Here is a 26,989-nt window from a genome sequence, read left to right as displayed (position 1 = left end):
CCAACTTCTTTAGGTTCAGCACCCAACCAAACTCCCAGAGAGTCTGCATGGTGATCACTACATCCTCCCTTAATTCTGAGGCTCAGAAGGAGGTCGTCTAGGTAACTCACGATTGCAATCCCACGTTGCCTTAACAGTGCCAGAATTGCAGCAAACACTTTGGTAAAGACTCGGGTGCTGATGCCAGATCAAAAGGGAGAGCCACAAACTGGTAGTGTTCTTCCCCGACTGCAAATCGCAGAAACCTCTGATACCTGAGGCATATGGGTACATGTAAGTATGCTTCCTGGATATCCAGGGACACCAGGAAGTCCCCCTGATGGAGTGCAGCGACCACGGAGCGAACTGATTCCATCCTGAATCTTTGGACTTTCACAAAGCTGTTCAGGGCCTTCAAGTCCAGGATTGGACGTACCCCTTCCTTTTTGGGGACTACAGATTGGAGTAGAATCCCTGAAACATTTCCAGCGTCGGTACAGGTACTATCACCCCGCGCAGTAGCAGGTCCTGTACTGCCCGGAACAGGGCTTCCTGATGAGCTGGAAATAGAGGTAGGTTGGAGGGAAAAAATCTGTTTGGTGGACAAGAAAAAACTATCTTGTATCCCAATGAAACCAGTTTGCAAACCCATTGGTCGCACAGTAGAGAGGTCCACCGAGCTGCAAACTCCCGAAGGCAACCCCCCACCCAAGAGTTGGGCGGGGGCAAACCTTCATGCGGTAACATTTTTGCTTGCAGACTTGTTTGTCTTGCAAAACCAGGGACGCTTTTGTTCTTCAGCAGGCGCCTTGTCAGACTGGGAACACTTACCTGCTGACCCGGGAGGGTGGCGAAAAAGCTGTTTCTGAGTGGAAAAAGAGGACCGTTGCCTACGGCGTGGCTCCTTACCCTTCCTGGACTGTGGAAGCAACGTGCTCTTCCCACCGCTAACATTTTTAATAATGTCATCCAGCGAAGCTCCAAATAGCCTCTCACCTTGGAAGGGCAAATCCATCAGTGCACTGGAGTTTTAGCAGGTGAGCCAGTTGCAATAGCAGGGATGTCTGTGGAAGAAGCGCCAGCTTCTGACGCCATGCTGACCCTCATTCGCCATGTGGAATCCAGACCTGGGACAAGGAAGACCACCTTACAAGTGGGGGCTGTGTGTACAAGTGAAGGGAGGAGGCTGTTTGTGTGCAGGGGGGGCAGAGCTCTATGTGTGTGTTTACAGATGTGTGTGTGGGGGGGCTGGGGGGCCACTGAGTGTGTACAGGTGTCAGGAGGGGCAGCTGAGTGTGTACAGGTGTCAGGAGGCTGAGTGCATACAGGTATGAAGGGCTGAGTGCACACAGGCAATATCAGTGAGGAAGGGTTCCATATTGGGGGGGGGTGCCAGATATAGGATCCACCCTGGGTGCAAAATGCTCTAGGTACACCCCTGTCCTATATAGATCTTTAGTTAGACCTCACTTAGAATACTATGTCCAGTTCTGCAGACCTCACTTACAATAAGATATTGATAAGATAAAATGAGTCCAGAAAAGGGGAAAAAAAATATCAAAGTCTTCAAGAACTTATTATGTACATTCTGGCGGAAAGAAAGGAAAGGGGAAGGCAGTATTTTCAATATAAAGCCAAGGTCAAGAACACAGGGACATGATATCAAACTAGCAGGAGAAAAGTTCAAAATCAAACTTAAAAAGTGTTATTTTACCAATAGAATAGTCCAGCCTTTCTCAACCTTTTCAACACAGAGGAACCCTTAAAAAATAACTGTCTAGTCTCAAGGAACCCCTGCTAAAAATTGCTGTATCTACAACTCAGGATACATTAGTGTGATACTCAGACTTGTGGTAACTGGGAACAATTACCCACTTATAAATAGCTAAAAAGATCAACGGTATCAGTGGGAACTTATCAAAGAGGCAGAAATTGTTCATTGCTCAAGGAACCCCTAGGAACCTCTGGAGGAACCCTGAAATAGTCGATGCTTGGAATAGACTCTGGCAGAGATTGTGAGTCAGTCAACAGTAAGTGGATTTAAACATCATAAGGACAAACAAAGATCTATGCTCAGATAAAAAAAAGTTAAAAATAAATAAATGGAGTAGACTCAATGGACCACTTGGTCTTTTTTTCTGAAATCACTTTTCTATAAACTATTCATCAATTTAAATCTAATTTTAAAATAAAAAAAGAACATTTTTTAATAACATAGTGTTTGAATTTCATTACATCACAAATGTAATTACAGGAAAATGTGAGAGATGTCAGTATATTTTTCCAGCTCTCTGCTGTGTTTCTGACTTCTGTCATCCACCTTTATTTCTATCTTTGCTACGTATGTGGTCATTAGTCTTATCAACTGCTTTTCTGCATAATGCTTTTACCAAAATCATACCTAAACTGTGCTGTGGTTTATGTATATAGCTGAATAGAAATGTCAAGCACACCTACATGCTAATCATAATAGTTACATCTAAGCTAAAATTCACATCACAGAGTTGCCTGGGGTAGAACGTATATGATGTGTTAGAAATAAGATGTTGTTGCTATGGCAACAATCTGAGAACTGTGTCATAGCTCATACAATTTGTTCTTCTAACAAATTTCATTAAGTTATTGTAAACTTCATACATCTAGAAGACAGTTCTCATTAAAGTCTACTGGGTGTATTTTGTGTAAAGAGGAAGGAATCCAGGTGGTGTCACCAATAAAGAAGGATGTAAATTATGCCATTTTTAAATATTCAAAATGTTCCCACAATGTAACATGTCTTACAATAAAATACCTGCGTAAGAAGAGTCAGAAAAAAGTTATCAGTCTCTGACTCCTGGACACTGACTTTTAAACTCTTCAGCTTCATGGAGAATCCATACCTAGGTAACCCCCTACCAAGAGCAGAAAATCGTCTTGTAGTCTTACCTACACTACCCCAGTGCTCTGTTCAGCAGCCAGAAGCATGGAGGAAAGGAGGGGGGGGGGGCACAGGACTTTCTCCTTTCCTTTCAGGTGGCAGCACTTGTGTAAAATGATTAACTGCTTAGTCACTCAGTGTCATCACATAGATAAGGCAAGAGACTCCTCCTCATTGTGTAAGCTGTAAGTTGTAACTAAGACCCCTTTCACACTGGGGCAGTTTTCAGATGCTTTAGCGCTAGAAATAGCCTCTGCTTAGTGCCTGAAAACCTCCTCCCATTCAATTGGGACTTTTCACACTGGGGTGGTGCGCTTGCGTGATGTTCCGAAAAATCCTGCAAGCAGCATCTTTGGGGTGGTTTGAGAACGCTGTATTTAGCCCTCCCAAAACGCCCTGTCCATTGGAATGAATGGGCAACGCTTTGGAAGCACTGCAACATGGGAGTTACATAGTAGATGAGGTTGAAAAAAGACACAATCCAACCTATGTGTGTGATTATATGTCACTATTACATTGTATATCCCTGTATGTTGTGGTTGTTCAGATGCTTATCTAATAGTTTCTTGAAACTATCAATGCCCCCCGCTGAGACCACCGACTGTGGAAGGGAATTCCACATCCTTGCTGCTCTTACAGTAAAGAACCCGCTGCCTAGTTTAAGGTTAGACCTCCTTTCTTCTAATTTTAATGAGTGGCCACGAGTCTTGTTAAACTCCCTTCTGCAAAAAAGTTGCATGCCTATTGTGGGGTCACAATAGGGAATACCAGTATGGTATTTGTATATTGAAATCATATCCCCTCTCAAGCGTCTCTTCTCCAGAGAGAATAAGTTCAGTGCTCGCAACCTTTCCTCATAACTAACATCCTCCAGACCCTTTATTGGCTTTTTTGCCCTTCTTTGTACTTGCTCCATTTCCAGTACATCCTTTCTGAGAACTGGTGCCCAGAACTGGACAGCATACTCTAGGTGTATACGGACCACAGTCTTGTAGATCGGGAGAATTATTGTTTTATCTTTGGAGTTGATCCCCTTTTTAAAGCATGCTAATATTCTGTTTGCTTTGTTAGTAGCAGCTTGGCATTGCATGCCATTGCTGAGCCTGTCATCTACTAGGACCCCAAGGTCCTTTTCCATCTTAGATTCCCCCAGAGGTTCTCCCCCAGTGTATAGATCGTATTCATATTTTTGCCACCCAAATGCATTATTTTACATTTTTCTACATTGAACCTCATTTGCCATATATTTAAAAACTTTTTGCAAGGTTTCCACATCCTGCGGAGAAGATATTGCCCTGCTTAGCTTAGTATTGTCTGCAAACACAGAGATTAAACTGTTTACCCCATCCTCCAGGTCGTTTTTGAACAAATTAAATAGGATTGGTCCCAGCACAGAACTCTGGGGTACCCTATTACCCACCCCTGACCATTCTGAGTTCCCTGTGGTCCATGCCAATGGACCTTATTTTGTACAGTAAATGTTTATGGGGAACTGTGTCAAATGCTTTTGCCAAACCCAGATACACCACGTCTACGAGCCTTCCTTTATCTAGATGGCAACTCACCTCCTCATAGAAGGTTAATAGTTTGGTTTGGCAAGAATGATTCTTCATGAATTCATGCTGATTACTGCTAATGATATCGTTCTTATTACTAAAAACTTGTATATAGTCCCTTATCATCCTTTTCAAGAGTTTACATACTATTGATGTTAGGCTAACTGGTCTTTAATTTCTGGGGATGTGTTTTGGGCCCTTTTTAAATATTGGTGCTACATTTTTCTCCAATCAGCTGGTACCATTCCAGTCAGTAGACTGTCAGTAAAAATTAGGTACAATGGTCTGGCAATTACTTGACTGAGTTCCCTAAGTACCCTTGAATGCAAGCCAACTGGTCCCGGTGATTTTTAAATGTTAAGTTTCCCAAGTCTAATTTTAATTCTGTCCTCTGTTGACCATGGAGGTACTTCCTGTGATAAGTCATATATGTGAGGATAAACACAGCAGTTTTGGTTACTGAAGCCCCCCGATTCCCTTGTGAAGACTGAGGAGAAGAAAAAAATCAATACCTCATCCTTTGTAACCAGATGTCCTTCCTCATTTTTATGGGGCCAATAGGGTCTGTCCTCCCTTTTTTACTGTTTACATACTTAAAGAATTTCTTGGGATTTTTTTTGCTCTCCTCCCCTATGTGTCTTTCATGTTCTATCTTAGCCGTCCTTATTGCATCCTTACATTTCTTGTTGCATTCTTTATAAAGTCTGAATGCTGAGGATGATCCCTCAACCTTGTATTTTTTGAAGGCCTTCTCCTTTGCTTTTATATGCATTTTTACATTGGAGTTAAGCCATCCAGGACTTATGTTCGCTCTTTTTGTTCGCTCTTTTAAATGTATTACCCAATGGGATGCATTGGCAAATGCCCTTAATTACATCTACATCTATCCTCCGTGTTCTTTGTTCCTAAGATTTTATCCCAAGTTATGCCTTCTAGCAAGGTTCGTAGTTTAGGGAAATTGTCTCTTTTGAAATTCAGTGTCTTTGTATACCCCTTATGTTTCCTATTTGTGTGATTTATACTGAAGCCAATTGACCTGTGATCACTGTTACCTAAATTGCCCCATGTTTCAATATCCGTGATCAGGTCTGTATTGTTGGTAATCAGTAGATCCAGCAACGCTTCATTTCTAGTTGGTGTGTCTACCATCTGACCCATAATATTGTCCTGCAAGACATTTAGGAACTGGCGAGCCATAGATGAATGCGTGGTTCCCTCCGCACTGTTTATGTCTGGATAGTTAAAATCCCCCATTTGATAACACTTTCCATCCTTGCTGCTAATCCAAATTGTGATAGGAGATCTGTCTCCCCTTCCTCCCTCAGGTTAGGGGGCCTATAGCATACCCCCAGTATTATTTTCCTCTTAGCTTCATCCCTTTGGAGCTCTACCATAAGGATTCCACCTCCTCCCTAGCTCTCTTAGTGATGTCATCTCTCACATTCACTTGTACATTATTCTTCATATATAGGCATACCCCTCCCCCTTTTTTACCCTCACTATCCTAGCGATAAAGGGTATACCCTTGAATGTTTGCCAGCCAATGAAGAAAGTTGTTGAACCAGGTCTCTGAAATTCCCACAAAATCCAAATCCTCCTGGTACAACAGTAACTCTATCTCACCCATCTTGTCCATCAGGCTCCTGGCATTGGTGAACATGCCACGTAGTTTAGACCGGTCGCATATTATCCTCTTATTGGGTGTTCCAAGATTGCAACTAGGACTTGCTACTATACTTACCTTGAGTTTATGTGCTTTGGTCAACCTACCACTAATGCCCCCAATACTACCCTCAGAATATGATCGCAGGTGCAATGCTTTGCCGGCTTCTAGTAAAAAAAAAAGGTCACTAAAGGGCAGAGGAGTGTGGACAGAGAGCGTGAAGGGGAAATGCTGAGACGCTGAGAGAGTAAGGCTGCATTCACACCTGAGCGTAGCGTTTTCAAGCGTTTTTTGCAGCGTTTTTTACAGCGATTTGCAGCGTTTTTTACCACGATTTGCAGTGTTTTTTACCGCGATTCGCAGCGTTTTTTACGGCGTTTTTTACCACTATATGAAAGCACCCTCATGGCTAACAGAAGGCAGAATCAGAAATAGACATAACATATCATTACTTAACATAAATAGGTCACTGGGACCAGATGGCTTACACCTGAGGGTCCTTAAGAAACTCATTCAGGTGATAGCCAGACCATTGTTACTAATTTTATGGACAGTTTATTGATTGGAATGGTACCAGCTGATTAGAGAAAAGCCAATGTGGTACCAATATTTAAAAAAGGGCCAAGATATATCCCTGGTAACTACAGGCCAGTTAGTCTAACATCAATAGTCTGCAAGGTATTGGAGGGAATAAGGGACTATATACAAGATTTTAGTAATGAAAACAGTATCATTAGCAATAATTAGCATGGATTTGTGTAGACTCATCCTTGCCAGCCCAATCTATTAAACTTCTAGGAAGAAGTGAGCTGCCATCTAGATAAAGGATGGCCCGTAGACATGGAGTATCTGGATTCCGCATTCAGGCATCTGATACAGTTCCCCACAAACGTTTGCTCTACAAACTAAGGTATGTAGGTGAGTATCCAGGTACCTGTATTGAAAACTGGTTACAGGGGTGAGTACAAAGGGTGGTGATAAATGGCAAGTACTCAAAATGGTCTGGTGTGGAAAGTAGGGCCCCCCAGGGATCTGTCCTGGGACCAATCCAGTTTAATTTATTCATAAACGATCTAGGGGATGGTATACACAGCTCAATCTAATTTTTTGCAGACAATACAAGGTTAAGCAGGGCAATAACTTCTATGAAGGATGTAGAAACCCTGCAAGAAAACCTAAACAAAACAATGGGGTGGGCAACTACATGGCAAAAGGGGTTTAATGTTGAAAAATGTAAAGTACTGCGTTTGGCTGTCAAAAATACTAAAAAATAAGTTACTCGCTAGGGGGAGAACCCCTGGGGGAATCTAGGATGGAAAAGGACCTGGGGGTCTTTGCCGATGAGAGGCTCAGCAATGGTATACAATGCCAAGCTGATGCAAGCAAAGCCAACAGAGAATCGGCATCCATTATGAAGGGCATTCACTCCAGAAATAAAACAATATTTCTCCCACTCTTCAATAATCTGGTTTGGCCGCATTTTAAGTATGCTGTCCAGTTCTGGACACCAGTCCTCAAAAGGGATGTGCTGGAACTAGAGAGAGTCCAGTGAAGGGCAACAAAGCTACTTAAGGGAATGGAGGACCTCGGCTATGGGGAAAGACTACAAGCATCGAACGAATTCTCTCCCTTGAGAGGGGATATCATATCAATGTAAAAATACCGTACTGGTGACCCTAGCATAAGGAAAAAAATATTCAGGGAATTTAAAAAGACACATAGCCATTCACTTAAATTGGAAAAGAAGCAGTTTAACCTTAAACTGCGTAGAGGGTTTAAACTGCGTAGAGGGTTCTTTTTTTTTTTTTTTTTTTTTCACAATCAAAGGTTTTATTAAGAATAAAGTCAGGTTTACAATTAACATAAGATTATAAATGTAGTCAACAGTGGTATGTATACATACATTGGTACAGATAGATAGCAGTAGTGTTGTAACCATATAGCACAATTAGAACAAAAGATAAAGTATTATCCAATAGCTAAAGTAATAACTAAAGATACCACTGGGTGAATTGTGTATTAGAAGGAGGGTGAAAGAGGGTACAAGGTAAAGGGGGATGGAAGTCGAGGGGGGGGAGGGGAGGGGTACCATCGCACTGGGATTCGATTCCTTAAGGTAAGTGTACATCTAATAGAGGCATGTATAGCTCAATCATTCTGTTTCTCCTTTCTATTTCCTGTTCTTCTGAGAATAATGGGGAAGGGAAGTTCAGCCCATAAGTGATTGGTAATCTGAAGAGAGGGTAAAAGCCAGCCAAGGTTGCCAAGTTTTGTTAAAGGAAGTGCTATTCTCTTTTTTCATTGCCACTATTTCCTCCATTTTATAAATATATTGCACTCTATTTAACCAGTCCCTAACTCCTGGGACTCTGGGGGTTTTCCAATAGATGGGTATGAGTGTTTTAGCAGCCACAAGTAAGTGTCGAGAGAGTGATTTTTTGTAGCGGCTCAAGGTAATTGGGACAAGATTAATCAGGCACGCTGCTGCGTCTAGCTCGAGATTAGTTTCTGTTATATGTTTTATCCAGGTCCTAATTTCGTCCCAGTAGGTGCGGATGAGAGGGCATTCCCACCAGATATGTATAAAGGAGCCTACACAAGTTTTACATCTCCAGCAATCATCCGAGGCTGAATGAGACCATCTCCCGGTCTTTTGCGGTGTCAGATACCACTGGGTGAGGACCTTATAGGAAATCTCCTGATATTTGGAGCTTAATGAGCATTTATGTGTCAAAATACACACCTTTTCCCATTGCTTCTCAGAGATTTTCAGTTGAAGGTCAAGTTCCCACTTCTTCTTGTGATTATTATTATCCATGTGTGGCGTACTTATCAGCCATGAGTATGCAAGGGACGTGGTGTGTGCTACCGGTGATCTTTTTAAGCATATAGATTCCAGCTGTGTCAACGGGAGGCTAAATTTAGATTTATGCTTACTGTTCACCACAAAGTCCCGTAATTGCATGTAAAACCACAGACCAGGAAATGTCTCACCCACCTCGGAGCTAAGAGCTTCAAATGTTTTGATTTTCGAGTTTGCTATACAGTGGTAAATGAGGAGATCATGTGGTAGTTTATGGTGCATACCCGGTGGGAAAGCAGGATTATTGGTGAGCGGTGTCAGCGGACCCGGGACGGATGCGATCTTGTAAAGACTCGCTACTTTGTGCCAGATATTGATTGTGTTTTCAATCAGTGGGTGTCCTATCTGTTTGTCCTTCTTGGAGTGTATAGACCATGGATAGTAAAGTGTTTTATGTAGGGTTAGATTGCTTTCTAGTTGGACCCAATCTTTGTTTGGGCCATGACAGTGCCAATCTATGAGTCTGGTGATATGTGCAGCCTGAAAGTATTTTTTGAAGTCAGGAAGACCCATGCCTCCTTCACTTTTGGGAAGCGTTAATAGAGTGAAACTGATTCTGGGTTTTCTATCTGCCCAAAGGAAGGCTCTCTGTGCTTTAAGGAGAGTGCTAAAAAAGGTTTCCGGAATTTTTATGGGTAGAGCATTAAATAGGTACAATAGTCTAGGCAGTATCGTCATCTTCAAGATGGACGCTCTGCCAAACCATGAGAATTTCTTTGGTTTCCATCTCATCAGGTCTTTAGTTATTGCAGATAATAAAGGTTTAAAGTTGTAGCGGTATAGAGTGTCAAGGCTGTTAGTTAAGTTTATTCCCAGGTATTTGAGTGTGGTCTGTTCCCATTTATAAGGGTAGTTGTCTTTCAGCCTCTTAAATTGTTCAGGTGATAATGTAAGGTTGAGTGCTTCAGATTTCGACTGATTCACTTTAAAATTGGAAATGAACCCGAAGGTTTGAAACACTTTTTGAAGATTTGGTAAAGATATATGTGGGTTGGTGATGAAGAGTAAAAGGTCATCCGCATATGCGGCTATTTTGTATTCTCTATGGTTTACTACGAAGCCCTGGATATCTCTGTGTAGGTTAATTGTTCTTATTAGGGGTTCTAAAGTGATAATAAAGAGAAGTGGTGATAGGGGGCATCCTTGGCGTGTTCCATTGTGGATCGATATGGGGTCTGAGAGTATGTTATTTACTTTAATTTGGGCCTGGGGATTTCGATAGAGGGCTGAGATCCATGATAGCATATTCTCTTTTAGTCCAATGTGGGCACAAGTGTCCATCATGTAGTCCCAGGAGACCCTATCGAAAGCCTTCTCTGCGTCAGTGGAGAGCAAGATGCCGGCTGTTTTGGAGGTTTGAGCAAAGTGGATAAGATTCAGTGCCTTAGTGGTATTGTCACGGGCTTCCCTACCTGGCATGAATCCTACCTGCTCAGGGCCTACGATCTTTGCCAAGAGGGGTTTCAATCTATTGGCAAGTATCTTGGCCAAAATCTTGAGATCAACATTTAAGAGTGATATGGGCCTAAAATTTGCGCAGTCAGAGTGGTCTTTGTTAGGTTTCGGGATAACAGCTATGTGTGCCATTAAGAATGAGTTGGAGTTGTTTCTGTGTTTTGCTAGGAAGGTAAAGGCTGCCTGTAAAGGTTTTAAAAGGGAAATTATGTAAGTCTTATAATATTGGGACGTGAAGCCATCCGGTCCAGGGCTTTTACCTGTGTTTAGATCAAATATTGCGTCTGAGATCTCTGATATAGCTATAGGGTCATCTAATTTGTTTGCCTCTTCACTTGCCAGAGAAGGCAAGTTACTGTTTTCCAGGAAGTCTTTAATTGCTTCTTGTTTTGTCTGAGTTATGTGGGACGGTTTGTGTTGGGCTGGTAGGTTGTATAATTTGGCATAGTAAGCATGGAACAGGTCTGCCATTTCTTTAGATTTGTATTGCAGTGTCCCCTTTTTGTCCTTTATAGCATGGATATGACTAGATAATGTTGCTTCCTTCAGGGCCTTAGCTAGTTGTTTCCCACTTTTGTCCCCATGTTCATAAAAAATATTTTTCCTGAAAAAGAGTGATCTTTTGATTTTGAGATCCAGCAGGAGGCGTAGTGCCTTTCTGCGTTCAGTCAGTTGATCTTCTACCTGGAGAGATTGGGATTGTTTATGTTGTAGTTCCAAATTAGAAATTTGTTGGGATAGTTTTGTAATTTCACCCTCTCTCTCTCTTTTCTTCCTGGCGCCCCATTTTATCAGTTCACCCCTCACCACTGACTTGTGGGCTTCCCAATTGTTTAGTGGGTTTGTATCAGCGTCAATGTTATTGCGAAAGTATGTATTAATAGTGTTTTGAATGTCATCTCTCACTATTTGGTCAGTAAGGAGTGTAGGGTTAAGTCTCCAATTAAATGCGGGTTTGCGGTGTGCACCCAGTTCAACTGAGATAGCCGTGGGTGCGTGGTCAGAAAGAGCAATAATGCCAATCTCAGCTGCAAGTAAGTTACCCAAGTCTCTTTGTGAGACAAAGATCATGTCAATTCTTGAGTATCGTTTGTGAGGTGCGGAGTAAAAGGTGAAGTCCTTCTCCGATGGGTGCATGGATCTCCACGCATCCACCAGAGTCAATGACTGCAGTAGTGTTTTCATTTGTTTAAGGAGCCTGTAACTAACATGGGTGTGTCCAGAAGAGGTGTCCTTCAGGGGTGAAAGAGGTATGTTGAAATCCCCACCCAGAAGAACACAACCCTCCGCAAACCATTTAAGTTCTTCGATTATTTTGCCACAGAATGGCACATGGGAGGTGTTCGGGAAGTACACATTAGCAAGTGTTATAGGGGATCCCTCCCAGGTGCCCTTCAGGAACAAATATCGTCCCTCAGGGTCAATAAGTTGGTGTTTTAGTTCAAAGGGTGCGTCTTTGTTCAGTAGGATGGACACTCCTTTCGTTTTGGCAAGGGGATTGGTTGAGTGATAAGCTTTGGTGTATATGTTGTCAGTGAGTTTAGGAATATTTTTGTCCTTGAAGTGGGTTTCTTGTAGAAATACCACAGAGGGACGCACTTTTTTAAGTTCTCTTAGCAATCTAGACCGTTTCTCAGGGATATTCAGGCCATTCACATTATGTGAGACAAGAGTTGGCTTTTTCCCTAGAAAAGCATATGCCATCTTGACCGTTGGTATAGGATGGATGGGTTCTGAAAAAGCTACTTCCGTGAATGAATGTCACAGGAGTTGTAGTTGGTATAGCGTGGTAGGGTAGGGTGCTGTGGGTTAGGAGAGGAGAATGCGTATGTGCGTGAGGTACGGAAGGGGAGTGGGGGAAGGGGGTGGGGGGGTAAGGTAAGGGGAGAGAGGGGGATGAAAGACTGAAGAATGTAAGGTATTAAAGAAAAAAATATAAGTACCCACCAGACACTAGTCGGTGGTGGGTCTGTTTGGGATTCAACCAATATGCGTTTGCGTTGGTATTTTCCCTTTGGGGGTTAGTGGGAGGTGATCAACAAGCAATCAAACTGTGACTGTTTCTTTGGACTGCTCTGTGGCAGCGGTGTAGGTGACCAGAGGTGGGGCCCAGCGTAGTGCATTGTGTCTAATCCTCAACAAGAGGACATCTGTAAGTAAGTTATCTGAGACCAGTCAGTGGCATCTATAGTAGGCTATAGTGTATTTGAGTGGTGGGGGAGGAGGGAGATGTACAAGTTATCATTAATCGGTTTGCTAGAAAGGTTAACAATATAAACACTTTATAAACCATTCAAAAGAAGCTAAGGTCTAGGCACCAAGCTGTAGAACGAAAACTGTCAGAGAGAAAGGAAAAACCCACCACACACAAAAAAAAAAAAAAAAAAAAAAAAAAATATATATATTTAACCCAGAGCCTAAGTGATAGAGTGTTCAACTGTCAACTCTTCCGGATTGCATTACTAGGTCCAGGCATCTCCGTGTATTCTAGGGGTAGCCTAGTCCCTCGGCTGTTAGCCCCAATTATGCGGAGGGGGGCCTAGTCCAGATGGACTAAATAATGTCCACAGGGTCAGCCTGTTATTGATTTCTGCTGTTAGTTGCAAGGGTATACCATCCCTCATGTTATGTTGGGGGGGGAATATACAGTAATGGGTCATGCAATGTAACTCACTGTTCTGTAGTCAGGTAAGATACACCATCTCTGGAGATGTAGGGGAGCATCTCATGCACCCATAGCGATATTAGGTGCTTAGCCCTTTGCCCTTCTCAGAGCCTAAATAAAAGACAAAAAGTTAAAGCATAACAGAATAAAAGTCAACGTTGTTGCTGCAGAATGTTATAATCTCTCCGCAAGGAACTGAAGTCTAACTATGTTAGGGGAGGGGGAGGTGAAAAGGGGGAGTCTCCAGCTTTTAGAGTTGTGTGCCGCTCTATTGCAACCGGATAGTAACAACTGAATAGTGGGTGAGTTTTCCATAAACAAAACAAAACAAGGTGGGTTGTTCCAGTTCATGATGCCGTACTAGAAAGCTGGTAGAAACTTGCATCAGGACAGGAATTATGTTGTAGAGGGTTCGGTCATTTCAGTAGCCTCTTGATTCTCTCCCTCTCGGGCTTCTAGCACTTTTGGAGGAGGCTGGGGACTCTAAATTGTGTCTGTCAGCGCTTCTGCGGTGTTTGCCTAGCTGATAAGGCGATTGTGCCTGGGTGAGACCTGCTGAGAATTGTGGGTTGTTGATCGCCGGCGGCACGAGGAATTCTGCATACCACTCCGGGAGTTCCACCGGTGTAATCTGTAGCTCCTCACAGAATTTTTGAAGGTCTTCAGGTACTTTTAGCATATGCTGTTTCCCCAGAAAGTTTGCTTGTAGTGCGAACGGGAACTTCCATCTGTAGTTGATTCCTTTTTGCTTCAGTACTTCTAGAAGCGGGCGTAACGCTCTTCTATTTTTAAGCGTAATGGGCGACAGGTCTTGAAAAAGTTGGATCTCAGCTTCTTCATGCACTATCCTTTCCTTCATCCGTGCTTTGTGGAGGATGTCTTCCTTCAGGCTGAAGTTCGATAGACAACAGATGATGTCCCTCGGGGGTAGTCCATCTTGCGCTCTGGGTCTGAGAGCCCTATGCGCCCTGTCAAATTCAATGGGCGATTGCTCCGGCCGTTCGATGAGAGTGTTAAAGATGGCAGTTAGGGCTGGTCTGATCTGATCTGGGGGTACCGATTCAGGCACTCCTCTGACTCTGATATTGTTTCGCCTGCCTCGATTGTCCAGGTCTTCAATCTGCCTGTTCATAGCGATCAAATGTTGGGAATGCGAGTTAGTGATGTCGTCCAGCCTGATCAGTGCCCTGTCCCTCCGTTTCCCAGCTCTATCCGTGATTGCCATTTGCTCAGATAGTCTCATTAGCTCGGTTTTAATATCTGTGATGGCTGCAGCAAAGGAGCTTTTGATATCAGCGGCAATGTCTGTCATAGCTGCGTAGGTAAGGAGCTGGTCTGTCTTGCCACGTCCTGCGGTTGAGTCTTCAGATGCCGATAGGGAGACTTCATCATCTTCCATATCTTCCGCAATACTGTTTCTTCGTGACATTGCCATTTTAGGGCTTTTGCTCTCTCCACAATATTTAAATTTGCTAAGGTTTGCTGGCGAATTCTTTTTCTTCTTCTGGGGTGTCCCCACAGAGCGGAGAATATGGCTGTGTGTGCTTCTCTTTGATTGTGTGGACATATTCGTGTCAGGTCTGTTTTCAGTGTACAGGCCCTTCTGGTCACCAGAGTTTCTCTACATTACAGTCATGTGTGATGTTCACCAGGCCACTGCCCCTATGGTAGAGTTAGGCAGTTCTTGGGTAGGAGAACTGTATTGTCGGTGGGGTGTGCACCTGTGCTGGGGTTATGCTGAGGAAGGGTTGGGTGATTTCAGTCCAAGCTGAGCTAGTTAGTTAGAGAGGTACAGGGTGTACTTGGAGTAGCAAGATGGCCGCCTTCTGCATTAAATAGGCCTGAACCTCAGGTTTTCCCTGCTCTGCTGGACCTAGCTTCCTGAGCCCCCAAATTCTGCCCCCAGATCTGTTTGTGGTGTAGGTTCCCACTAAGAATGGTGGAGTTAGTCCGCTGTGGGGGGGGGGGGGGGGGGATGCTGTGCTGGTACTCACTGCGGCCTGGTGGAGATGGAGGCCGGATCCAGGGCCTGGATGGTCGCTCCGGGAGACCTCCGGACACTGTACTCTGCTGACCAGGCCGTGCTGTGTCCGGTTGGACAGGGATGTATGTCCGCTGGGCAGGCTCCACACTCCGGCGGCGTGATGGCAAATGTTGGCGCGGACCTGCGTTTCTGTAGGCCGCAATATGGCGCCCGGGGCTCTGCAATGCGGTCGGATGGAAGTATACCGCTCAGGATGGGTATTTTTCCCGCCGGCAGCCTCCGGGAGACAGCTCCCCAGACCCCAGGTATGTTGTGTGTGGATTCCAGGGGTGGGTAGCGGTGGATGGCTGGCGTTCTTTGTCCGGGCTTCGTAGGCCCCAAGATGGCGGCGCCGCGTCCTCGGGTGGCGGCCTGCCACGGCCCGGAGGTCGGTGTTTGCGGCGGTTTCGGAGGACAATATTGGTAGCAGGTTGTGCCCCGTACTAGCGACTACCCCGATGGGCGGTGGGGAACCGCGGAGAGGTTCGTCGGGCTCGGATGGCCAGCGATTACTAGTAGCGGGTTCTTTACTGTCAGAGCGGTAAGTAGTGGTATTAGTAGGGAGCATCAATAGTTTAAAAAACTATTCATCAAGATCTATATACATCACAGGTTAACTATACCTCTGCTGAGTTGACTGCTTACTCCCAAAAGTATCACAGGAATATCAGGAGATGTTTAATGCCCCCTTGACCCTATTGGAACTGGAAGCTGCAGTGGCTAGCTTTGCAAACAATAAAGCACCATAGGTGGATGGCAGTGGTGTATTTAGGTTTTGTGCCACAATCTGACTGACCTAGGGGAGGGGGAGGATGGAACTGTAAGAACACGCTATGCTCTATGTGAGAGATGCTGTTGCCAGCAACGTCAGTAAGCAGTGAATGGACTGACTCCGGAGGAGGAGGGGGGGCTTTTTCGTGGAGGGGGCTGCCCCCCCCGCAAAGTGCCGCCCTAGGCCTGGACCAGAATACAGCACTGGTGGATGGTATTCCAGAGTTGAAGTGTATAAAAAAAATATGGTGAAATGCTGTTGCCTACCCTACTTAAAACATTTAACACCGCATTAGTCGAAGGGCGTTTTCCAAACTCAATGTCCGAAGCCGCGATTTTGGTTATCCCGAAAAAAATATAAAGATACACTTTTTCCAGAATCATATTGGCCTATTTCCTTATTGTCAACAGATGTAAAGATACTAGCTAAGGTTTTAGCCAATATATTGAAAAAGATGATAACACATATTATTCATCCTGAGTAAGCTGGCTTTATTCCCAACATGTCAACAGTTGTCAATATTAGGTTAGCTTATCTCAATATGCAGCTTCTGGTAGTCATACAGATCGGACCTTCTTGGCACTGGCTGTCATCAAGGCATTTGACAGTGTCGAATGGCCCTATCTATGGGCTATTCTGGAAAAATTTGGTATGGGGGGTATATTCTGTCAATGGGTTAAATTACTATACTCTAGCCCTAGGGCTTCGATTAGGGTTAATGGCATGCAATCCTCCTCCATTAGGTTATTTTGTGGCAAAAGGCAGGGGTGCCTTTGTCCCCCCTCCTTTTTGCCATTGCCATTGAACCATTGGCATCCCTTCTCTGGGGCGGCTTCGGACGTAACGGGTCTGGTAAGAGGAAATATGGAAGAAAAGGTAGCATTATATGCTGACTATGCTATTCTATTTTTATAAAATCTTCAGTCATTTGTGCCAGCACTTATGAGCTATATAGATGATTTGCCATCAATATGCCCACAACTTGTAATTGTTTCCTCTTTCAAATATCTGGGATATCTGGGAGTTATATCTGGGACAAACTCATTCTCCAACAAGAAACCCTATGAATGGAATGCCTTGCCGCCATATATCCTCCAGGATTGAATGAGACTCAATTCAACAAGCCTTTTCTTTAAGATGTTGTCATGATGTTCCCATAGTTCAGCTATCTGTTGGGTCCCTTTTTCTTCCCACCACCTAAACCCTTTCCCTTTCCTTCCCCCCCCCCCCCCAAACTTTCCTTTCCTCTCCCTCTTTCCCTCTTCTTTTTCGTCTTTTTCCTCTCCCTCCCAATCCCCCAATCCCCCCCCCTTTCTCTCCTTGGTTTTCACTTGTCCCCCCTTATTCTTCAGATTGGAATCGTTGTTCCATTTTCAACCTGTAGTGCACACAAAAACTTTATCAATGCCTGCAGTATGTGTCACGAATCCCTAGGAGCTGACTTTATTACATGGCCAAGGTGCTAATCTAGTATGATTAAATCATTCCTATGTATGCATTTCACCCCATTGGTTTGCACATCTTCTTTTACCTGCAAAAAAAACAGAGTGTATTCTAACATAATCATATGGAAAATGTGTCTCTATACTGAAATAGAGGTTATGGATTATTCTAACTTCATGGTCTACATTATTTGTTACAAGAGATTTTTTTAGATATATCCCCTTGAATACCCAGGATTCTATGTTTGCCTTTTTGTTTATGTTCAGTAATGCTATACCCTCTGCTGTGACTCCTAGGGTCAGCTAAGGCTACATCACCTGACTTTGTGCTTCCACCCAGCGCCATGCACTCTTTCTGTGTTCAGATATGTGGCGATCGGTGGACCAGATGAGCAGCTTCCCCTCCCAATGTGGTCCGCCCCTGCTCCCGTCACATGACTTCGGCACATGCACGGTAGCCTGTAACCGGTCCAGACAACGTCATTTCTGGCCAGGATGAGGCATGTCCGGTCAGAACGTATATACAGATATGCCATCGCATCTAGCTAGTCAGATCATGCTATGCTCTGGTGACCACACATGGCGGTGCCTTCTTTCCTTAGGTCCCTTCTATCCTACAAAAGCTAAGACCAATCAGCCATCCCTAGCATATCTCACTACACTGAAGCCGAGTGGCGTCATTACCAATGCTATTATTTCTTTCTTTCTCTTTAGCCTCTAGGTTATTGGCTATTACAGAAAATACTCTCCTTCCTTCTGGCTAATGGACATTTGTTTTTACCTTATCAAACCTAAGTGACCATCGTTCACTGACACCGCCGCTTTATATGCACTTGCTACCTTTGTGTGCATCTACCATCATTATCGCTTTAAAGTTCATGCATATTAGCCTGTCACTTGTGTGGTTGTGCTTTTAAGCTAAGTTTATGGTAAGCAATTTGAACAACCTAATAGCCTTACTAATATATCAATAGACAGATGACACTTTTATTGATATTTTGGACACATTAGACCATATATATATATATATATATATATATATATATATATATATATATATATATAAATTTCCCCATAGGCTTACAATTTCTTATGATCGAAGTATTGGGACTATTACATGACCCTTAAAGTGGTAGTAGTAGTAGTAGTAGTTGTCATTTTTTTTACTTTTACCTACAGGTTTTTTTTACCTTTTATAACTTTTACCTACAGGCTTACCTGTTTTCTAACTGTTCCCTACAGGCTTACCTGTAGGTAAAAAGAATATCTCCTAAACCTGTACAGTTTAGGAGATTATTCCCTTGCAATGAGCCGCTGACTTCAGCACTTTGCTGACTTTGACACTTTGTTACAATGTGTAAAGTGTAAAGTTTGAATAACAGTGTAAATTTGCTGTCCCCTCAAAATAACTCAACACACAGCCGTTAATGTCTGAACTGCTGGCAACAAAAGTGAGTACACCCCTAAGTGAAAATGTCCAAATTGGGTCCAATTAGCCATTTGCGTGGTCGACCAAAGAAGTTGAGTGCACGTGCTCAGCGTCATATCCAGAGGTTGTCTTTGGGAAATAAACATATGAGCGATGCCAGCATTGCTGCAGAGGTTGAAGGGGTGGGGGGGTCAGCCTGTCAGTGCTCAGACCATACGCCGCACACTGCATCAAATTGGTCTACATGGCTATCGACCCAGATGATGCACAAGAAAGCCTGCAAACAGTTTGCTGAAGACAAGCAGACTAAGGACATGGATTACTGAAACCATGTCCTGCGGTCTGTTGAGACCAAGATAAACCTATTTATTTGGTTCAGTTGGTGTCAACCGTGTGTTGAGGAGTACAAAGACAAGTGTGTCTTGCCTACAGTCAAGCATGGTGGTCGGAGTGTCATGGTCTGGGGCTGCATGAGTGTTGCTGGCACTGGGGAGCTACAGTTCATTGAGGGAAACATGAATGCCAACATGTACTGTGACATACTGAATCAGAGCATGATGCCCTCCCTTTGGAAACTGGGCCACAGGGCAGTATTCCAACATGATAATGACCCCATACACACCTCCAAGATGACTACTGCCTTGCTAAAGAAGCTGAGGGTAAATGTGATGGACTGGCCTATTGAACATCTGTGAGGCAACCTCAAACAGAAGGTGGAGGAGTGCAAGATCTCTAACAGCCGTTAATGTCTAAACTGCTGGCAACAAAAGTGAGACCACCCCTAAGTGAAAATGTCCAAATTGGGCCCAATTAGCCATTTGCATGGGACTAGTTAGTGTTACAAGGTCTCAGTTGTGAATGGGGAGCAGGTGTTTTAAATTTGATGTAATCGCTGTCACTCTCTCATACTGGTCACTGGAAGTTCAACATGGCAACTCATAGCAAAGAACTCTCTGAGAATCTGAATAAAGAATTGTTGCTTTAGTCATCATAAAAATGGCCTAGGCTATAAGAAGATTGGCAAGACCCTGAAACTGAGCTGCAGTACGGTGGCCAAGACTATACAGTTGTTTAACAGGACAGGATCCAATCAGAAGAGGCTTCGCCATGGTCGACCAAAGAAGTTGAATGCACATGCTCAGCATCATATCCAGAGATTGTCTTTGGGAAATAGACATATGAGCGCTGCCAGCATTGCTGCAGAGGTTGAAGGGGTGGGGGGCTCCGTGATGTCATCATGGAGGAGTGGAAGAGGACTCCAATGGCAACCTGTGAAGCTCTGGGGAACTCCATGCCCAAGAGACTTAAGGCAGTGCTGGAAAATAATGGTGGCCACACAAAATATTAACGCTTTGGGCCCAATTTGGACATTTTCACTTAGGGGTGTACTCACTTTTGTTAGCAGCAGTTTAGACATTAATGGCTGTGTGTTGAGTTATTTTTAGAGGACAGCAAATTTGCACTGTTATACAAGCTGTACAATCACAATCATTTTACATTGTAGAAAAGTAATTTCTTCAGTTTTGTCACATGAAAAGATATAATAAAATATTCACAAAAATGTGAGGGGTGTACTCACTTTTGTGAGATACTGTAGGTGTTGATTTGCTAAAGGCTGTTAACCTTTTGCTAGTACATAATTGGTTGTTTAAAATGCACTTATATTACTAAGCTTATGAGCAGCTTATGAGCAGCTTATGAGCAGCTTATGAGCAGCTTATGAGCAGCTTATGAGCAGCTTATGAGCAGCTTATGAGCAGCTTATGAGCAGCTTATGAGCAGCTTATTTACTAAGCTTAGCAAAAATTTACTTTGTAAAGTGAACGATCTCTATTTGTTTGGTAAACCGCTCTAAGAAAAAAATTACAGAGTAAATTCATAGAGGTGCCTGCACAATATCCGCAGCAGATTCAAAAAGCCTTTAGATATGGCTGAGGCTATAAGCACTTACAAGTAGCATTCGCGGTTGCTGATATTGCTATAGCTTTCTGATACTTGGCCTATAAGGATGAGCCGAACACCCGCGGTTTGATTCGGACCAGAACATGTGTTTTATTTTTTCGGGAGTAGTGATTTTTTTAATGCTTAAAGTGAAACAATAAAAATGAAATATTCCTTTAAATATTATGCCTGGGGGGTGTCTATAGTATTCCTGTAAAGTGGCCCATTTTCCCCATGTTTAGAACAGTAACGCAGCAAAAATGACATTTCTAAAGGAAAAATTGTCCTTTAAAGCTGATCGCGGCTGTAATGAATTGTCGGGTCTTGGCAATATAGATAAAACTCATTGAAAAAAACAGCGTGGGTTTCCCCCTCGTCCTCAACTACAGTATATAACAGCTGTCACCAAGAAGAAGTGTCACTCGGCGGGAGCCTCCCATGGAGGCGGAACTGTTACAGCTTTTCTTTTTAGGTCTTTCAAGCAGCATGAATTTACATCGCTGGACATTTTTATTTTTTATTTTATAATAAAGGACTTGTTCCAAGCTGTCTCTTGTCTTTTTTACCATTTTTGACACTTTTTTTGTGAAATGGTAGGGGTATAATGTACATTTTTTTTTTTACATTTCGGTGAAGGGTTCCCCTTAAAATTCATAGCAGACCTGAAGGGTCTAGCATGGATTGGGGAGGACCCCTACACCATTTTTTTTAATTTGGTGCAGGGTTCCCCTTAATTTCCATACCAGACTTGAAGGGCCTGGTATGGATTTTGGGGGGACCCCCACGCAATTTTTTAAAATAATTTTTGGTTCAAAGTTCCCTTAATATTCATAACAGACCCAAAGGGCCTGGTAATGGACTGGGGGGGGGGGGGCCCATGCTGTTTTTTTTCAATGAGTTTATCTATATTGCCAAGACCTGACAATTCATTCCAGCAGCGATCATTTTTTAAAGACAATTTTTCCTTTAGAAATTTCATTTTGCTGCAGTACTGTTCTAAACATGGGAAAAACGTGCCACTTTACAGGCATACTATATACACCCCCCAGGCACGATATTTAAAGAAATATTTCATTTTTATTGTTTCACTTAAAGCATTAAAAAAATCACTGTTACCGAAAAAAAATTCTTTTTTTTAAAACAAATTTGCATTGATACATGTCCCCTGGGGCAGGACCCAGGTCCCCAAACACTTTTTATCATAATAACTTGCATATAAGCCTTTAAAATTAGCACTTTTGGTTTTTCATGTTAGTGTCCCATAGACTTTAACAGTGTTCTGTGGCTTTCAAATCTGCCACAAATACTGCATAATGTTGGTTGTTCACCGAATGGCTGAACAACCAAATTTCGGCCTGAACTTATGGTTGGGCCGAACCATTCACCCATCCTGATTGGTCTATAACAATGATGGGTTGCCCCATTGGCCAATAGTAATGTGCAGAAGGCAGGAAAGGACAGACAAGCTTTACCTGAAGTAGTTTCTTAGGTTTTACTGTCTGATTTTAAATCAGGCAAAGTATCAGGCAATATTAGCTCTTTAGTAGAAACAAAAAAATAAGACCGACACATACTGTATTATTATCTGACATAGACAAGTAACCTCAGCCACAGCAAGACTTTCACTGCCCCAATACATACCAATTATATTTAATCCAGAATCATAGTCAAAGCCATTAATTCCTTTCGTAATGTTCAGCGATGTTGTCCTCAGATGGGTTTTGCCTTTCTCTCTCCAGGCCAGAATCACTGTGTTATTGTCACTTGTACTACACGACAGAAATGCCTCCAAATGAGAGCTGTAACTAACTGCGGGTGAACATAGAAATATCCTCATTAGTTTTGCGCAAGATGCTATTTGAAGTTACATCTGCAACCACGAAAAATGTCAACCAAATCCGAAAATGATCTTTATTACCAAGACAGATTGAAAATGTTACAAGAGTACTACAGTTCTATTAAGGTCAATTAAGAAGCTGTCACATTTTTAATCAAACCTTTTCTACTGAAGCAAAACATTTCTTGAAACTATCTGTGAAAATGGGCAGCCGCGTTGTGTGACTTCATTACACCATAATGCACAGAACATGCTTTTTCTAAATGTACTGGAAATAGGAATATCAATCAAAGGGTTTTAGGTCAAACTAGACAGGAGATTGCAGGTATGCTTCTTTGTGCAATTAGATTACAATATTTCTGCAATGTTAACAGGGAAGTATTGTCATCTTCTGAGCAGAAAAATGTTGCCTGAAGTATCTGAAGCAAAACCAAAGCATATCTTTAGCAGTAACCTTCCAACTGCTAAATGTGATGTGATATTATTCAGGAGAAAGGATTAAATACTGTAACATTAACACGGCTGAAAGAATTGCAGTGTTCGCTCAGATTTTCATTTAAATGTGCCGTCCTGTTGGAAAAGTTCAGCCCAGCAGTAGACAGCTGGAGTGACTTTGTCTGCTTATTACATAAGGTATACATCATCCTTAGTCACTCAGCAGATGATAGGATTTATAATTCATCACATACAATTGTTCTCTATTTTGTACCTAAATGCCAATTACCTTTTTTAGAACTGCTATCAATCACGTTTACACATTTGTAAGAGTTTGTTTCTTTTTAATTAAAGTAGGACTAAAGACAAAACTTTTTTTCCCCGTTTTAACCTGTCATTTTTTTTTTGCCATTTGTGTTCCAATAAGGGGATTTCCCTTCACTTCCCATTGCAAAAACAGGATGTGAGAGGAAATCCCTTTAACTTAAAGCTGGCTACACAATGTACAATTTTGTTTCCTTTAGGCTGGGTTCACACTACAACGATGCGGGAACGCCGCAAATCTGCGGCGGGTTCCCGCATCGCATGCCTCCCGGCGGCAGTTCACACTGCCCTATGCGAACTGCTGGGAGTGTCAGTGAAATGTTAATGACACCCCCAGATCAGTTCACATATCGCAGTGCGATCTGCAAACTCGGACAGGAATCGGATCGCATAGTGTGAACACCCATGCGATCCGATTCTGCTGCGGACCAAAAAAAGGGTCCTGTGCGAGTTTGGGGCGGGTGCGATGCGAATTCAGCCATACTATCTGTATGGCTGAACTCGCATCGCACAGAGATCAGATGTGATTTGCACTGCAGTGCGGTGCGAATCACATCCGGGTCTCCTAGCCGCAGCAGTGTGAACCCAGCCTTAGCGTTATCAAAACCATATACTATAAGTTCAAACATAAACACTTTAAAATTGTATGCAATTAGGCAGTTCCTTGCACTACATAGCTGAAGGTAAATCTAAAGGAAATTTAACAACAAAACTTGTATAATGTGTATCCAGCTAGTCACCAGAACTAGGGTCCCATTGGAGGATCTCTCATCTTTTCCTGATCTGGTGACAACCCAACATTTGGGATTTTCTTTCACTTTCATTCTCAATGATAACCGTAAACAGGGCAAATAAAGAGGGCAAATCACCTGACATGTGATCAGACAGCAATCACAAGGTTTATCATTAAAAAAAAAATAGCTTTCAGCAATACTTTATTTAAATAAAACTACAAAGTGCCAATGTATTCTTAGCGACTGATATCTAGGGTAAACATACATGTCATGCAGGCAGCTACCTTTAAATGATCCTATTATAAACTTAGGATACTCAATCTTTTCTCAAATGTTGTAATCTGTAGTTGTTAAGATGATAAAATTCTATATACTACAATTTGTTTATGACTATTTTTAATATATTATCAGTATTATCTACAGATTTGTTATTTTCTCAATTTTCCTGAAGAAGTGGGTCATATCCTGCGAAATATGTTAGGGAAATAGGATCCCTATGACAATTTTGTTGCACATATGGGCAATCCATTACCTTACTAGGTCTTAAGTTGTAAAAACGTAGATATAAGTTATAAAAGTTCATGCTGTTTATGCTGTTTAAGATGTTTTAATAAATTGTACATTGTAATAATTTTTAATAACAAGTGTGTAGTCCTTGGGCACCTAAAAAGTACATTTCAGTTGGAACTTTCAATAGCTCAGGATGTGGTGCCCCAATACATAACCCGCCTCAATGAGATAGAACTATTTGTCCTCCCTTTCGGCAGGACATATAGTAAAATTGGAACAATACAGAGAAGATTAGCATGGCCCCTGCGCAAGGATGACACGCAAATTCGTGAAGCGTTCCATATTTTATTTATAGCTCTAAATATGTCATGTTAATTGACTTTGAGTGCATCTTGTATATCAGATTTCACTTTTTCATTTTAGACATCTCACGTGGATATATCCTTTACCTAACAATTTTCAGATTATATATCTCAAATGCTGAATACTATTGTTCTGTTCTTGTTTCATATTTTCAATAAACTTTATTGTGAAAAAAAAAAAGAACTATTTTGCATTTTGGGGCAAATGTGAAGTCTTTCAAGTTTGAAGTGTCATTCAGGCAGCTACTTTTAAATTGTCCTATCATAAGCTTAGGAAATTCAAACTCTATTCATGATGAAAAACATATCATCCAAAATTACCTTTTAGTGAAAACTGTTGTCTTGATTTACTAAAGCTTCATTTCAATGGGCTGCCGTATGAATAACAAATTCAGCAAAGTAGCTCATTTACCTTTTTGATTGTCAAGCTATACATGTTTTTTTAACTGCATGTTTTCTGCTTGCTGTGTTTGGGATGCCATTAACAATGAATGGCACCGCAAGCACAGCACAGGGTTTTTATGCATTTTATTGTGCATTAATTAAATGCTATAGTGTAAATACAGCCTTAAAGAGAATATCTATTTGCTTCTGTCCCAACAAGGGTTTTAATTTGTGCCCACTCTGTACAAAACTAGAAAACAATGTTTTCGGCTTGGTACAGTATTGTTCTTACAGTTTACAGTACATCATACCAGTTTACAAGAAAGGCAAAACCTAACATATTTCTTTTAAAGTCAACCTTTAGCTTAAACTTTTTTTTATTTTTTACGCTTTTGATAGTTAGATAATAGTTAGAACACCATTTTTTGGGGGTCTGTGTCCTGTTGCAGAAGTTTCATCTCACTTTCTGCATCAAAAAGAAAACAGGAATTGAGTAGAAATATCTCCAAAGTGACAGGTAACTGTCCCCTAGACAGTTATCACTGGAACCAGTGCCTCCATTAAAAGATGTCCTCCCATGTCATTTTTGATTTCCCATTACTTCCTGGAGACAATGTTCATCAGAACAAACAGGGTGAATCTGCCTAGCAGGAACACAGATAGCAATAAATACAAGTTATAGATGGGGAGATTAAATATAATTATATATGGCGGTTCATTTATGTATATTTGTGATAAAAAATACCTGCATTCAGGGCTGGACTGGGACAGAAATTTGGCCCTGGAATTCATCCAGACCGGCCCACTTACATTTTGAGTGTCCCATCAGCACCCACATACATCAGAGTGTCCCATCACCAGCCCCCTTACAACAGAGTGTCCCATCAGCACCCCTTACATCAGAGTGTCCCATTACCAGCCCCCTTACATCAGAGTGTCCCATTACCAGCCTCCTTACATCAGAGTGTCCCATGAGCAGCCCCCTTACATCAGAGTGTCTCATGAGCAGTCCCCTTACATCAGAGTGTCCCATCACCAGCCCTTTTTACATCAGAGTGGCCCACTGAGCCATCGGCCCACCGGGAAACTCCCGGTAGTCCCAATGGCCAGTACATGCCTGCCTGCATTTCACTATTTGGTGTTACAATACATTTGAACTGAGAATGTATTTGTGTGTTGGTGTGTGTGAAAATATAGTTATATAATGTATACTTTGAACCACAGTAAAATATAAAACATGTAGTCAAAAAAGCCAGATCTCCAGAAATAATCTGTTCTTCACACTGGCCAGGGAAAGAACTAATACTGATCCAAAACTGTTGTAAATTGTATTTTATTTATAATGACCTAAACTGTATTTTATTTGTAATGGCATAAATTGTATTTTATTTATAAAGGTGTAAACTGTTTTTTTATTTGTAATGACATCGATTGTATTTTATTTATAATGGTGTCAATTGTATTTTATTTATTACAGTATGTCACACATTGAATTTCAATTTGTTGCTATGCATTCTTTAAAAGAGCTATTTTTTACTTTTGAACTAGAAGTCCTGCAGTGTGGCTTACTTGTGAAAACTTAGTATTTGCTGTTCTTGTTTATGACAAGGGTTTAACTTTTGTACAGGGTAATATTTGGATGGGGCATTTGATTTATCTTTCACTTAGGTATGCATAGGTTAAAGATATAACAGCTAT

At 42.1% G+C, this 26,989-nt stretch overlaps 1 protein-coding gene and 1 non-coding gene across 5 annotated transcripts in view; one reads left to right on the top strand and one right to left on the bottom strand.

Annotated features, from left to right (window-relative positions):
* The window catches only part of WDR49 (WD repeat domain 49), a 217,065-nt gene that overhangs the window by 155,383 nt on the left and 34,693 nt on the right, over positions 1 to 26,989 (bottom strand). For all 4 annotated transcript variants that reach the window (XM_077488031.1, XM_077488034.1, XM_077488033.1 and 1 more), the window contains one exon: positions 22,347 to 22,514. In XM_077488031.1, coding sequence (XP_077344157.1) covers positions 22,347 to 22,514 — 168 coding nt within the window. The remainder of the gene's footprint in view (positions 1 to 22,346; positions 22,515 to 26,989) is intronic.
* Positions 24,786 to 24,893, top strand: LOC143990675 (U6 spliceosomal RNA). Its single transcript, XR_013277399.1, has one exon. It is a non-coding gene; the product is annotated as a U6 spliceosomal RNA (small nuclear RNA).

Source organism: Lithobates pipiens, unplaced genomic scaffold (genome assembly GCF_037356315.1).
Source record: "Lithobates pipiens isolate NorthernLeopardFrog02 unplaced genomic scaffold, aLitPip1_a1.2 Scaffold_18, whole genome shotgun sequence".
NCBI lineage: Eukaryota > Metazoa > Chordata > Amphibia > Anura > Ranidae > Lithobates > Lithobates pipiens.
This window is presented reverse-complemented; position numbering and strand designations above follow the sequence as displayed.